The sequence below is a fragment of the Lepus europaeus genome (assembly GCF_033115175.1).
Source record: "Lepus europaeus isolate LE1 chromosome 21 unlocalized genomic scaffold, mLepTim1.pri SUPER_21_unloc_6, whole genome shotgun sequence".
Taxonomy (NCBI): Eukaryota; Metazoa; Chordata; class Mammalia; order Lagomorpha; family Leporidae; genus Lepus; species Lepus europaeus.
Window position 1 is genome coordinate 1 of NW_026909011.1, and position 14,476 is coordinate 14,476.

A 14,476-nucleotide genomic window follows, 5' to 3' on the forward strand; every position below is an offset into this window, starting at 1 on the left:
TGCAGGCATTTGGAAAGTGGACCAGCAGATGAAGAGATTTTTGTCTCTGCCTTTCAAATATGTAAAAATAAAATAGCATGTTTTTAAGTCCCCCCCCAAAAAAAAGGAGCAAAGGACACCACGAACTTGGCATGTTGGGGGGTGCAAGCCTGCCCCGCTTCCATTCGGCAAACATTCCCCACACGCTTCTTACAGGGAAGGACTTGAGCCAGGCACGGAGGGGTAAAGAGTTGCATAAATAAGTGAATCATCCCACTGCAGGGCAGAGGGTACCCGGAGAGAAAGGCTGGGCTGGGAAGACGGACAGGAGCCATAGGCCAGCCCAGCCCAGCCTACCCGGGACCCGAGCCGAGCCTTGGATCTTTACCTTTCTTGGTCTTACAGGGCCCACATTCAGGGTGAATCTCTTGCAAGGGAAGAGACACGACCTTGGCGAGTCCGGCATTCAGCATGTATTGGTACAGGCGCTTAAACGTCCTTTCACACAGCCCCTGCCAAGACAAAAGCGACTGTCAGGCGCAAGCGAGGAATCCGAAACCACTGGGAGCTGCGGACGTGAGCCAGTGCAGGACCTGAGCTACTGGGCTCTCGAGTGGAGAAACGCTGGAGGCACTGCCCAGCAAACACAGCCAAGGAATGCTCTCAAGGAATAAAACGAGGCCCAGAGCCCTGGTTTCCAAACACCACCTTCTGAGGCCAAGACGGGGACAGGTGTCTGCCTAATGAGATCCCCAAGGGGACCACAGGGTGGGAATGAGGCAGGTGGCCACAGAGATGGAAGCAGACTTTCCACATGGGCCCTTGCACAGTGTGTGGATCTTTTTAACCATGTAAGAATATTAATTAATCATTAATAAATACACACATACATCTCCTACAGGTAGGGGAACAAATAGGAGAAAATATATCTTAAAATGCCTTTTGGGATGTTTTTAAGAAAGTCGTTCAGCTATGAAGTTACAACAAAACGATGAGGGTACATCCAGGGTACTGCTCCTACTTCTGCCCAGGAGGAGAGGACCACAACGATCGCATTCACTGTCTCACCGCAGGGGCCGTCAAAGGCACGCCTTTCCCTCTACGTGTTTATGTATTGATTCGAAAGGCAGAGACAAAGAGGGAGCAAGTCAAAGACAGGGACAGAGGACGGTGCTCCTGTCCACTGATTCACTCCCCAAATGCCTGCAACAGATGGCGGCGGGGCCAGGCCAAAGCCAGGAGCCAGGAACCCCATCCAGATCTCCCATGTGGGCGGTAGAGCCCCAGGTACTGGAGCCATCCCCAGCTCAGGAAGCGGGAATTGATAGTGGCACTGGGATTTGAATCCAGGCCCTCCAATATGGGATGTGGACATCCTAACTAGCGTCTCACTTGCTCTGCCAAATGCCCACGGCTGCGTGTTTCTGAAAAAAGTAATTCACTTCCCAACATCAGGGTGGAAGATTTCATATCAGGGGGACAAAAAACCAGAAACCAGATTCTGGTTTCCCTTAAGATGTAAGATCTGGCAAGCAGTGCCAGAAGTGCAGCTGCCCGAGCCCCCACTGCCCCCGGAGTTGGCGCGAGCCGAGGACCGGCTGCTTCCGTTCAGCAGGACATGCTGTCCCCAGGGCCGCGGCCTTCATGCTCCCTATCAGAACCGCGGATGGTGAAACCGAAGGTCAGCTGCTGTTTATTCCCATTTCTGGGCTGCTTTTCTGTAGCTGTCATTGAGAGGAAAGGGCATTTCCTAAGGCGACCGCTATCACAGCGTTGTCCTACACTGGGCCCATCTGGCTCCTGTGTCCCACCCTCCTGACCACTGCTGCTATTGGATTGTGTAGCACCTGGAAGAGAAAGGCAAGGTGCCACTGCTCTAAGGTAGACTGGACCGGAGGAGGCACGCAGGACTGAGGGCTGCTCTGTGCCTCTCCTAGGCTTCCTCTTACCCTCCAAGAGAGAGGCAGTGAGCAGACAGACGCCTGGGGCGGCTTCCTCCACACAGGTGGACGCTCAGCAGAACATATGGGCACCCAAAACCACAGATGACTCCCACGGGGCCCATTCAGACGCAGTGGCTTGTAAATGGCATCCATCGTTAATCTAGCCGGGCCCCCAGCATCACAGAAAGACCCTATGGAAACTTATCCATCAATCCCCCAGCCCTCAACATATGGCACGAGGCCTGGACCACCCTAAGTGAGCAAGGATGATGTAATCCTGCCTTCCAGGGGCTGTCATCAAGGACTCGTACCATCTGCCCAGCAAAGAGAGGGAGCAGCAGCAGGAGCCTCCTCACTCTTCAAGAGACAGCACCCAAGTTCATGGCCCCAGCCTCATCCCAGACTGACTCTTCACCAAACCCCTCTCAGCCTTCTCTGACTCCTGCTGCTGACAGCCATGGCCAGCAGAATGTCCCAGAAGATCTGCACACTCAATAAATCTTAAAATCAAAATTGTCAGGCCAGTGCTGTGGCGTAGCGGGTAAAGCCTCTGCCTGCAGTGCTGGCATCCCATATGGGCGCCGATTCGAGTCCCAGTTGCTCCACTTCTGATCCAGCTCTCTGCTGTGGCTGAAGAAAGCCATTGAAGATGGCCCAAGTCCTTGGGCCCCTGCACCCATGTGGGAGACCCGGAAGAAGTTCCTGGCTCCTGGCTTGGAATGAATCAGCCTAGATCCGCCCCTTGCGGCCTTTTGGGGATTGAACCAGCAGATGGAAGACCTCTCTCTCTCTCTCTCTCTCTCTCTCTCTGCCTCTCTGTAATGCTGCCTTTCAAATAAATAAATACATCTTTAAAAAAAAAAATCAAATCGTCCTGTGCCTCCTTCTCTCCCAACTGCTGTGTGCTTCATTCATGCATCCATCTGACAAACATCCACCAGGCCGCAACACGGCCAGGCACTGTCCTCTCCGAGGAGCTTCGGCCGAGACCAAACTCCCAGGCACCTTGGCCAGCAGCACCCGCTCTGACCATGGAAGCTACATGGACTTCATCTTCAGGTCCTTCTGCTTCCTGCGCCTCGACATCCTGGCTCAACCACTCACCGGTTCGTTTCACCCCTAAAATGCTTCTCAAAACAGTTCAGGCCTCCCTGGCCACGGCTGCCACCCCCACCCATTTCAATGGCCCTCCCTTGGCCTGTCCATCTTCCCTAAACACTCAGCAGTGCTTTGGCCCAAGGACCAGCATCATAGGTCCCCTTTCTTTTCCAGCCATCCCCCCAGCACCCCAGCATCAGCCACCCCCAGTGACCTCTACAAACGTCCCATGGGCTCCCCAATTCCGGGCCTCTGCGTGAGCTGCTCTCCTCGGCTGAAATGCCAATGCACCTGTCCGCCTGGGCAAGGGCCCCCCTGGAGTGTCACTTGCCCTGTGAAGCTGTCCCCGGCCTCTGTCACTGAGCTCGGAGGCATTCTTCGCCTGCCCCTCCATTAGAACAGCTCTGTGACACAGACCCGTCACCCTGGTTCGCTGTTGCCCTCTTAGGGTGGAGCACGGTTCTGACTCAAAGGAGACACCTGCTACGGTGTTTGTTGAATGGATAAGTGAAAGAATGGCCTGCAGCAGTCAACTCTTGTCTCTCATGCAGTCCACAGTGCTGACCCCAGGGCACAGCAGCCCCAGCTCCCTGCCCCAGCGACTCCAGGGCAGAAGTCTCCAATCTCCGAAGTCAGCCAGGGCCAGTGTGGGGGGTCGGGACTTCCTTCACCTCTGCTAGGGTCTCCTGAGAGAGGCCTTCTCAAGCGGCCTTTTATTTCCTACTTTTGTTAGTCAGCTAGAAAGCACAGTGCACGTGATCACAGATGGCGCTGACGCTTGGCCTCGGGGTCTGAGGGTCACACAAAGGAGGGGGCTGGGGGCGGGGGCTGCCCAGTGCACACCTAGCTCCAGCTCACTGTTGTCAGGACAGGCTGCAGGCTCAGAGCTGCGGATTTTTCAAGAGAAGCTGGAGAAAGGAAAATGGAGGTTTTTTTTTCCCCAAATACACACCTAGGTGTGTATATGAAATCTCCATTTTCAAAAAAAAGAAAAAGCTAAGTCAAATTGATTTTTCACAAGCCAGGTGTGACCCACAAGCCTCTGGTTTATAACCTTGGCTTTGAAGATACTTGGGTGTGCAGTGACCCTGCAGCGAGTTCTGATTTCCGAACGAGGAAATCGGAGACCAGAGCTGCACCAGTGTGGCACAGGAGGACCAGTGGCAACGACAGTCCTCGTGGCTGTGATATGTGACCACAGAGCAGGTCCCCACGAACCTTCACCTCACATGCGACGCTCTGTGCTCCAACCTCCAGGGCTGTCTTGGCGCCCTCCTGTTCCTGACGTGCACTCCTGCAAGGAGCAGCACCCCACCCCCCTTCTGCTCTTCCTCTCGTGCTCACTCTGTGACTCAGTCACTGCTCCTGGACCAGAGATGAGGCAGGGCCGAGGTGCTCTGGGCCCTGTCCTCTCCTCTTCTGCTCCGTCATCGCAGCCTAAGCCCGCTGGGGACAATCACGGGAGGAAGTATAAACCTGAGGATTTACCACTCTCCGTGTGAACCTTGACAGCTGGGCCAAGAGCGACGGCTGGGAGGGCAGGGAAATCGGGCCCTGGCATTGAGCCTTTTCTCACCCTCCAAAAGGGAAGACAGCCCGATCCTTTGGGGTGCACCGCAGGGCTCAGGGCTGCAATTCCTTGTCTAGGCTGAGGCAGCTCGCCAGGCTGGGCACAGGTCAGGGTCAGCCTGGCACCCTGGGCCCCCCCCCCCCCCCCAGCTCACCAGTTCCTCCCTCAGCCTGCCCAGTGTCTCGATGCGGTTACTCCGTGCGCTCAGCATCACCGACAGCTTCTCCATGAGGATGTCGTATTTGCTCCTCCTGCGAGAGACACCACACAGTTGACTTCCTCAAACTCACCGTCTGGCCCAGGCTCAAGGTCTCAACCATCATCCAGGTTGGAAGTGGAGCAGCCGGGACAAGAACCAGCACCCATATGGAACGCCAGTGTTCCAAGTGGTGGCTCAACATGCTCTATGCACCACAATGTGAGCCCTGAGCCCTGACATTTTTATAACACTTTGAAGTCTAGGAAGCTTTTCTTACAACATTTCCTTATAAATCACCCAGCAAAGAAAGATGGAGATAATTACATCAAGAAGTGAATCAGCTTTTTCCAAACTTCAGGTCCAAGACGCTAGCCTGAGTCTTCCTTCCCTAAACCCAGTGCTTACTTCACGCCCTCCTGACACTTCGCTCAATCTGGAGCTGCTTTCCACCTGACTTCACAGCGTGCCCGATTCCACCTGTCAGCTCATTTCTATAATGAAGCGGATGTTACAATAAATACTTCCAAGCTCATGGTCACCAAAAGACTCAACTGAAGAGCTCAGGGCTCCTGGCTGCGTGTGCCCTGGGGAGCCCGGAGCAGGGACACAGGTCAGCCACATGAGGGCAGCTTGGCCTGACTCACATCCAAGGGGAAGGAAGAGCACACGGATGAGACCTCAACATTGCACCCACTTCTCAATCGGTGAAAGAATGGATGAAGGGGCAGATATGTACAGCACATGAACTACCATGCGTAGGAGCACTGAGTCATGGCCATCTTACACAGAAGAAACCACAGTCCGTAGTGGTCAGCACCTTTGTCCAAGGGAAAGGCAGTAACTGGAGTACAGTGCCTGACTTGATCCAGGGCTTCCTCCCCTTCCCCAGGATTCTCACCCTACGTTCTTTGTAGATTACAGGCCGCCCACCAACTACAAGTGCAGTAACAGCATCATGTAACTAATGGATGGTGTGACTAATTAGAAATCAGAAACCAATTCACCAAACAGAATTCTCTTCAATGCAGGTTTCCAAAACAGAGACTGAAAGATAAACTAGGAGTCTGGGACATTTTGATGGTGGGTGTGCTTGAAGGCGAGTCAGGACTACCAGACACGTGACCGGAGCACAGGGGCAGCTTTTGTTCCTGGAGGTTTGGAGTCAGGACAAGCTGCACATAAGTATCACTTATCCCAGTGGGTGGATTATCACGGTTGTGTTGCAAAAACCTCCAATCTGAAATGGACATAATCCAACCACAACTCTGCCACCACAGCAACTCAAGTTTGATGTTTTTTTTTTTTTTACACCTTTGGTTCTCACCTTTAATGAGAACTAAAAAAGTTCTCGCCAAAATGATAAAAGTTCCCATTGTTGAGCTACAGAGTAGCAGGCATTTTTTTTTTTTTTGTCCTTTTCTAATTTCCAGGCTTTCTAAGTGAGCAGGACTTATTTTCAACAGAAACAGACAACTAAATGTCTTCTTTGGAAAGCCACAGTCATATTCTCATTTGGCCTCTAATGATTTTTGAAAGCATCATGCTCGTGGCTGCAGTACAAGTCGCCGAAGGCTCTGTTCCCTCCAAGTGTACCTGTCCACGTGAAAGCGGTTGAGGAGGAGGAGGATCGAGTGCTGCTGGGCTCCAGTGGGCAGCCGGATCACGTGGGACTGCATTGTGATGAGCCCGTTTTTGTTCAGGATTTTCCTGTGATAGTGAAGCTTCCCAGCATCGACCCTGGAGGAGGAGGAGGGGGAAGGGGAGGAGGGTGTGGGTCACGTCGTTTTGGTTTGCTGGTAGTTTTAGCCCCACAGTGTAGGGAGTCTCTCCCTCAGACGTACGCACCGACACACACTGACCCAGCCAACCCAAGAGAACAGTCAGAGATTTTTAAAAATCCCCAGGGAAGACAAGGCAGCAGCCCCTGCATTTGGGAGGCAGGTTGTGGTGGTCAGTGAGCCCCACATGCAAATCCTCCCCCTTACTTGAAGGCACTGCTGTGCAGGTCTCGCTGCAGCTCCCCCTGCCACCTGGACCGGCCCAGTCGCTCCAGGATGCAGTAGGAGAAGTCGGGGAGCTTCAGGTCAGGATCCCCCTCCTGGCCTATCAGGGCCCGGTAACGCATGGCCTGGGAGGCAACGATGATCAGCTTCTTCCCCCACCTGCAAGTCAGAAACACCCACGTGAAGAAACAGGTCGAAGCGATTTTATGAAAATGGAAATCTGAAAAAGCAGATTTAGAACTATCGTTTTCTGGGTTCCCAGAAGGCCATCATGTTCCGAAGTGGGTCTGCCATCCTAGAACCCCACAGTGTGCTGAATGAACAGGGCTGACCTGTTACTTCCTGGCTGATGCCCTGCAGGGCTCGCCAAGGCACTCAGACCAAATCCACACCTTTGCCCCGGCCTGGAAGGCCCCCCCTGCCTCGCTCACTTCATCTTCACCCACAGGGGCCTTCTTGTGCCAGTAAGAAGTGTCAGGGTCACTGTCCTGGCTCTTCCGTCTGCCTAGCTGCTGCCCTGTCCCCGATCCTAAGACAGCTGATTCCTTCCCATCACCCAGGCCTTCCAGAAAACGTCAGCCAGAGCTCCAGTCCCACTCAACCATTCCCAGGCTCTTCACAGCACCTAGCACTCACAAACAGCCAAGGGGGGAGAGGGGGGCGGGCAACATTCTCGTCCATCCTCCTTAATTCAAACACAGGCACACCCCCAACTTGTTCATAAGGATATCCTGAGTGCCTAGAATGAGCTGGGCACAGGGTGGGTGCTCAGCAAGTGTACTTAAGTGAATGACCATGCCAAGTGCACTGGACTGATAGACCTTCAGAGTCAGCAACACCCAACTGTGCTGTCAGTGACTTCTCTCTGCTGGACAACAGATCTGATGGGTCAAAGATAATGTCCAGAAAGAAGTAAAAAGTTTGCAAGCAAGGTGCTGCAAGACGCCTCATTCCCATGCAGGGGCCCACAGTCCAAGCTGTCCACCGCTCCCACTGATAGCTGAAGCTCTACCTCCAGCAGAGGCTGGCCTGAGTTAGGCTCATGCCTGGGGCAGAGCGACCCTCCCCATGCACACTCTAGGAGCCCAGCCCTGGCCCTGCATCAGGGAGTTGTACAGGAGGTGCTGTGGAGAGCACGCCCCTTGCTCACCACGTGGTATCATGTTACTGGACCAGAGGCCTCCCTTTCCTGGGTGAAGGAGTCACCAAGGGTCCACATGCCACAGCTCATGGGCTGCCAAGCCCTCGCCTCTCCCTTCTTCCCGGCCCTAGCCTGGCCACACCGCCCAGACCTGTCTAGCCTGATGGCTTTCCTTCCCCCTGATTCCACCACCACGCAGACAAAAAGAAAAAGGAAGAAGCTGTGTCAATACACTGTTTGGGCCTATAATGAGTTGTCTGTGTAAGTCAGCGAGGACCGTATGGCCTGTCTTCCAAGTGGATGCTAACACATAGTAAACAGAGTCCACATGACGCTCAGGGTGACAAACTCAGGATCCTTTTTCTCAAAACCCTCACTAAGTTAAATTCTAAGAGGTCACTTGGGAGAAAGTTTGAACGCAGTGGAGTGGCTTTGCTGCTCTTTGTTTTCTTCCCCAGATGGCTTTCCTAGCCCACACCATTGTAATTCCAATGACTCTGGACATCATTGGCAATTATCTGGCTCAGTGACTCCTGCTGGTTCTGGTTTGCTGACTGTGACATCAGATACTGCCCAAGCATTGCGCCAAGTGCCAGAACGCTACGATAAACACAGCCGGTCTCTACCTTCAAGAGGCTGACCTCCTGAGGACTTGCACAGGGATGGCTCTGCGGCCCAGGGCCCAGCTAGGACAAGAGAACAAAAAGGCAACTTCCAAATGTCAGCTGCCTGCCGCAACCATGCACACAAACAGAGGGACAGATAGGAGCCCTGACCTCAATCAGCCCAGCTGCAGTGGGGTGAAGCGGGCTGAGAGCTGGCTTAGAGCAGGGTTGGCAACCTCCAAGAGACGCTGGGGCCAAAGACCCGAGCCGAGTGCTCTGACCACACCCCTGACGTGAGGGGTTCCTGACGGGGGTGAACCAGTTACCTGTCAAAGGCTTCCACCATCGTACAACGCGGCTGCAGAGACTTGGTCCTGATGTCGCTGGTGATGTTCTTCCTCTCCTTAAAGTACCGACACGAGCCCTGGATGCCATCCTTGTTCTCTAAGATCATGTGAATGGGGTAGACATCCTCCAGAGGGACCGGGTCCCTCCTGGACTCCAAAATGCCAGTTTCCAAGTCAATCTCCTCGTACCTAGGGGGAAAAGCACAGGCGGCAAACCCAGCTGAGCTTCGGCAATGACGCCTGCGCAGTGAGTGCCTCTGACAGGCTCTAGCCGAGATCAGAGAGAAAGAGCTGAGACTGCAGTGTCCCTACTGCAAGATGCAAACAGCCTTGACAAGCAGGGTCCTGCCTTTTAACAACAGAGAAGAGAGAATGCGGACCTTCCCAGGGTCTCCCAAGCTGGCCCCAGAAGTTGGGTGCTGGGGCCGGCGCCGTGGCTTAACAGGCTAATCCTCCGCCTTGCGGCGCCGGCACACCGGGTTCTAGTCCCGGTCGGGGCACCGATCCTGTCCCGGTTGTCCCTCTTCCAGGCCAGCTCTCTGCTGTGGCCAGGGAGTGCAGTGGAGGATGGCCCAAGTTCTTGGGCCCTGCACCCCATGGGAGACCAGGAGAAGCACCTGGCTCCTGCCATCGGATCAGCGCGGTGCGCCGGCCGCAGCGCGCCTACCGCGGCGGCCATTGGAGGGTGAACCAACGGCAAAGGAAGACCTTTCTCTCTGGCTCCCTCTACTGTCCACTCTGCCTGTCCAAAAAAAAAAAAAAAAAAAAGAAGTTGGGTGCTGGGACCCAAACTGCCTTACTGGCCCCAGTCACGGCTCCCTTTGGTTTCCCTCCAAACGTGGTTGTGGGACTCCAGGCCACCACATTGGGACTGAGCGATTCAGGGCATTCCTCCCCTAAGACATCATCTGTCCATCTCTTGGGTACCCTTATCTACTTCCATGGTGTTAACCATCACGCTCATGTGAACCATTCTCACCTCTGAACCCTCAGTCCTGTCTGTGCAATGTCTCCAGTTGTCTATCAAATCCAAGGTTGTGAGTGCCCCTCCCCCCTCCAATCAAGTACCTCCCTGGTGCGACACTGTCCCTTGGCCTCAGCATCTCTGACACGTGCTTTCTCTCCTAGCCAGTCAGCCCCGTAGAGTGAGCTTTCCTTTGAAATCTCATTCACACCCTGCACCAGTCTAGCTGAGGCTTGGTCCACATCCACTTTTCAAGCCTTTTCTTGCCCCCTCTGGGACCTTTGTGCTCTTCTATTTTTGTTGTTGTTGTTGTTTACTTTTATTTATTTGAAAGGTAGAGTTAGAGAGAGGGAGACAGAGAGAGAGGTCTTCCATCCGCTGGTCCATTCCCCAAACAGCTGCCAACAGCCGGGACTGGGCTAGGCCAAGACCAGGAGCCAGGAGCTTCCTCTAGGTCTCCCACGTGGGAGCAGGGGTCTAAGCACTTGGGCCACCCCCTGCAGAACCTCACAGCCGCACCAGCAGGTGGACACGAACCGGTGTCCATGCATGATGCCCTGCTACACCACAGCGCCGGCCCCCCTCTGCGTTCTCAAATCCCGACTTCTCCCCAGCTCCCAGGTAACCACTCTGGCCAGACTGCCCGGCCCCTCTGCAGTGACGCCTTTCTGTCTTCTGTTGAAGCTCCTCATCCTCCACTCTGTCTGCAATGTCCACGCACCTCAGAGCTCCGCTGAAGGCCGCCGACCAGGACACAGTCCCCACCACGTGCTGCTTTCACTTTTGACCTCGTGCAAAAGTCAACCCGCACACAACCACCCTGCTTGTCACTGCAGTACAGCATTCCATAAACGCCTTACTGCACACCGGGCTTGTGCTGATGATTCTGCCCAGTTGTAAGGTAAAGTGTCCTGAGCACGGTCAGGGTGGCTTGGCTAAGCCACGGTGCCAGGCCGGGTAAGTGGCCTGGATGCACTTCTAACCTAGCCTGGGTTCACTGGGACACAGACCTAACGCAAGCCCAGGAGCACTGGCCCCGCTCTCTCCTAGGGATCATCTCAGCCAACGGCTTTCATCACCAAGGACAGGGGATGACTCACCGACGTCTGGCTCGGTCCCTCCCTCTGACCTGCTTTAGCTCCCGTGAGGCCAGATGTTCACTAAACAGAGCTTGCACTTGGACAACCTGAAGGAGCCTCATCCCAACCCCCAGCCGTGTGCCCCCACCAGACGCACACCTCAAGGCTGCTCAGCTGTGTTCCCTGCCTCAGGGGAGGGTATCGGGATTCACTCAGGGGCCCAACATCCTCCTAGAATCCTGTCTCTCCTCACAGCCGATCAGCCACCAATCCTCTGGACTCCGCCGTTGTGGCTGTCTCGATCCTTTTTCCTTAGCCTCTGTTCCACACCTACGATGGCAAGCTGGCCCCTGCCTCGCTGCTATGACCAGACTGCAAAGAGGCTCTCAGCTTCACTCTTTGTCCGTGTCTGACCCTCCCTTGGGTGGCTTCCCACTGTCCTTTTGATAAGGGAGAAACTCTAGAAATGGGAATAAAGGATGGTTGATTAGCTTCTCCAGTGCAAGGCAGAGTGGATTCTGGACCTAGAATTTCTGCATTCAAATTCTGGGTTCTGTTCTTCCTTATTTATTTATTTAAGAGGCAGAATTACAGCCAGAGAGAGGGAGAGATAGAGAGAGAGGTCTTCCATCCTCTGGTTCACTCCTGAAATGGCCACAACAGCCAGAGCTGGGCCAATGCGTAGCCAGGCACCAGTTCTTCTGGGTCTTCCATGTGGGTGCAGGGGCTCAAACACTTGGGCCATCTTCTGCTGCTTTCCTAGGCCATAGCAGAGAGTTGGATCGGAAGTGGAGCAGCCAGGACTTGAACCGATGCCATGTGGGATACAGGCACTGCAGGTGGATACTTAACCTACTACACCACAGCGCTGGCCCTGTGGGTTCTGCTCTTGCTAGTTGATGACCTTGAACAAGTCATTTTGTGCCTTGATGTTCTTTTCAGGAAAACAGGGGTAACATTACCCACCTCTTAAGGTTGTTGTAAAAATGAAACAACTTACTATATGTAAGAAACTTAGAACAGGGACTGGTATTGTGGTGCAGTGGGTTAAGGTGCTGTCTGTGACACTGGTAGATGCCAGCTCTACTTCCAATCCAGCTCCCCACTAATGCACCTGGGAAAACAATGGAAGATGACCAAGTGCTTAGGCCCCCCGCACCCACCAGATGAAGCTCCTGGCTTTGGCCTGGCCCAGTCCTGGCCGTTGTAGCCACTTGGAGTGTGAACCAGCAAATGGAACACCTCTCTGTCTCTCTATGTAATTCTGCCTTTCAAATAAATAAATACATCTTAAAAAAATAAATAAATAAAAGAATCTTAGGGGGTGAGCCCTGTGGCACAGTGGGTTAAGCCTGGGTCTGCAAACCAGCATCCCATATGGGTACCAACTGGAGTCTTGTCTGCCCCACTTTCCATCCAGCTCCCTGCTAATGCACCTGGGAAAGCAACAGAGGAGGGTCCAAGCCCTTGGGGCCCTGCACCTACATGGAAGACCTGGAAGAAGCTCCTGGCTCCTGGCTTTGGCCTGGCTCAGTCTTGGTTATTGTGGCCATTTGTGGGGAGTGAACCAGTGGATGGAAGACCTCTCTCTGTCTCTCCTTATCTCTCTATAACTCTGCCTTTCAAATAAATAAAAATTTTTTTAAAGAAAAGCAAAATTTATTTAAGACAGAAACCTCCAGCCAGAGTGGCCTGGAGGGGAGCCCCAAGAGAGGCAAAATTCCAATAAATATATCTTAAAAAAAAAAAAAGAATCGGGGCTAGCAGTGTGGCATAGCAGGTAAAGCCACTGCATGAAGTGCTGTTGCAGCCAATTGGGGAGCGAACCAGATGAAAGACCTCCCTTTCTCTCTCTGCCTCTCCTCCTCTCTCTAACTCTGACTTTCAAATAAATAAATAAATCTTTAAAACAAATTAAGCTTCTAAGGGCCGATGCCATGGTGCAGGGAGTTAAGCCTCTTGCCTGCAGCATCAGCATCCCATATGGGCACCAGTTTGAGTCCTGGCTGCTCCACTTCCAATCCAGCTCTCTGCTCTCTGGGAAAGCAGTAGGAGATGGCCCAAGTCCTTGGGCCCCTGCACCGATGTGGGAGACCTGGAAAAAAAATGTTCCTGGTTCGGATTGGCACAGCTCTGGCCATTGCCGCCAATTGGGGAGTGAACCAGCGGATGGAAGACCTCTCTCTCTCTCTGTGTAACTCTTTCAAATGAATAAATAAATCTTAAAAAAACAAAGAATCTTAGAACAGTACCAACTCCTAACATGCATCTGTGTGCCAACCCTTATTCCTTGTTCTGTCCTTCTACCCTACACTCCAGCCAAACTTAGTTCTCTTCCTTCGGCCTTTCACATTCCCGCTCTCTGTCCACCGTTCTCTTTGCCAACCGGCTGCCTAAATCCAACTTCCAAGCCTTGTCTTGGGTATCACCTCTGGGGACTGCCCCCACCCTCACAATATGGCAGAAGAGCACAGACTCTGGGGGCCGGCACTTGGTTCAGGGATAAAGACACCACCAGGCCTGCATTCCACATGGAAGTCCCCAGGGCTCCTGCTTGCCTCAGCTTCCAGTCCAGCTTCCTGCCAATGCACACCCTGGGAGGCAGCCGATGGCTCAAGTACTTGAGGCCCTGCCACCCACGTGGGAGATCCAGATGGAGTTCCAGGCTCTAGGCTTTGGCTAGCCCAGCAGGCCCAGCTGTTGCGGGCATTTGGGGAGTGAGCAAGCAGATGGCAGCCCGCTGTTTCTGTCTCTTGTCTTTCAAATCAATGAAAAGAAAGAAAAAAGACTCCGGAGACATACAGAGTTCAAATCAATGCTCCTTGCTTATCCCCTGTGCACGCCTCAGTTTACACCCCTGTAAAGTGGGACAGACGACAGCACCTACTTCCAGGGGGTCACGGTGTGGACCGACCTCCCCAAGCTCCTAAAACGGAACTGCAGAGTCGTACCTGGTCCGTGCTCGGGTTATCAGCGCGATTCCTAAACTGGCTGCTGTGCGCACTTGCCCTGGTCCAACCCTGAGCGTTCCACAGGAACTGCCTTCCTGCTCCCGTCCTACGTCCAATTTCATGGAAATACTCTCTGAATGCAGCCCGCCCGGATATAACGGGGTTACCATCAGATGATCCCCAGCTCCTGGGCCCCACCTGGTCCCCACATCAGGTGCTGCCCACCACACTCCGGGTCTGGGTTTCTCCCGCCCCGGGTTCGCTCCATTCCCTGCCCCCTCCCCAACCCCATCAGGACCCGGGCCCTGCGCCCGCCCGCAGGCCCAGGCCGCTCACCGATCCTGGAGCTGGAGGTCTGGTCGCTCCCGAGGCTCCTCATAGAAGCTGATTCCTGGGTGCGTGGCAAGGGCCCGCCACAGAAACTCCTGCGTGTAGGGCTCCAACGGCAAAGGGAAAGGCGGCACGCGCGTTTCCAGGCGGCTCCACAGCGCGGGCAGACATAGGCCATCGAGCCCCTCCAGGGCCACCTCGTCCAACAAAGACTCCAAGCCGTCCATTGCCGCTTCACTTAGCAGCCCCCGCGGCGCCTGCGCACCG

At 54.1% G+C, this 14,476-nt stretch overlaps 1 protein-coding gene across 1 annotated transcript; it reads right to left on the reverse strand.

Moving 5' to 3' along the window:
* Positions 1 to 317: 317 nt before the first annotated feature.
* Positions 318 to 14,451, reverse strand: LOC133754345 (general transcription factor 3C polypeptide 1-like). Its single transcript, XM_062184807.1, has 6 exons — positions 14,216 to 14,451; positions 8,865 to 9,074; positions 6,775 to 6,951; positions 6,383 to 6,526; positions 4,745 to 4,841; positions 318 to 491 (listed from the first exon to the last, which is right to left on the reverse strand). Exons 1-6 carry the CDS (start codon positions 14,434 to 14,436, stop codon positions 333 to 335), a joined length of 1,008 nt encoding a protein of 335 aa, XP_062040791.1. The 5' UTR covers positions 14,437 to 14,451; the 3' UTR covers positions 318 to 332.
* Positions 14,452 to 14,476: the final 25 nt, after the last annotated feature.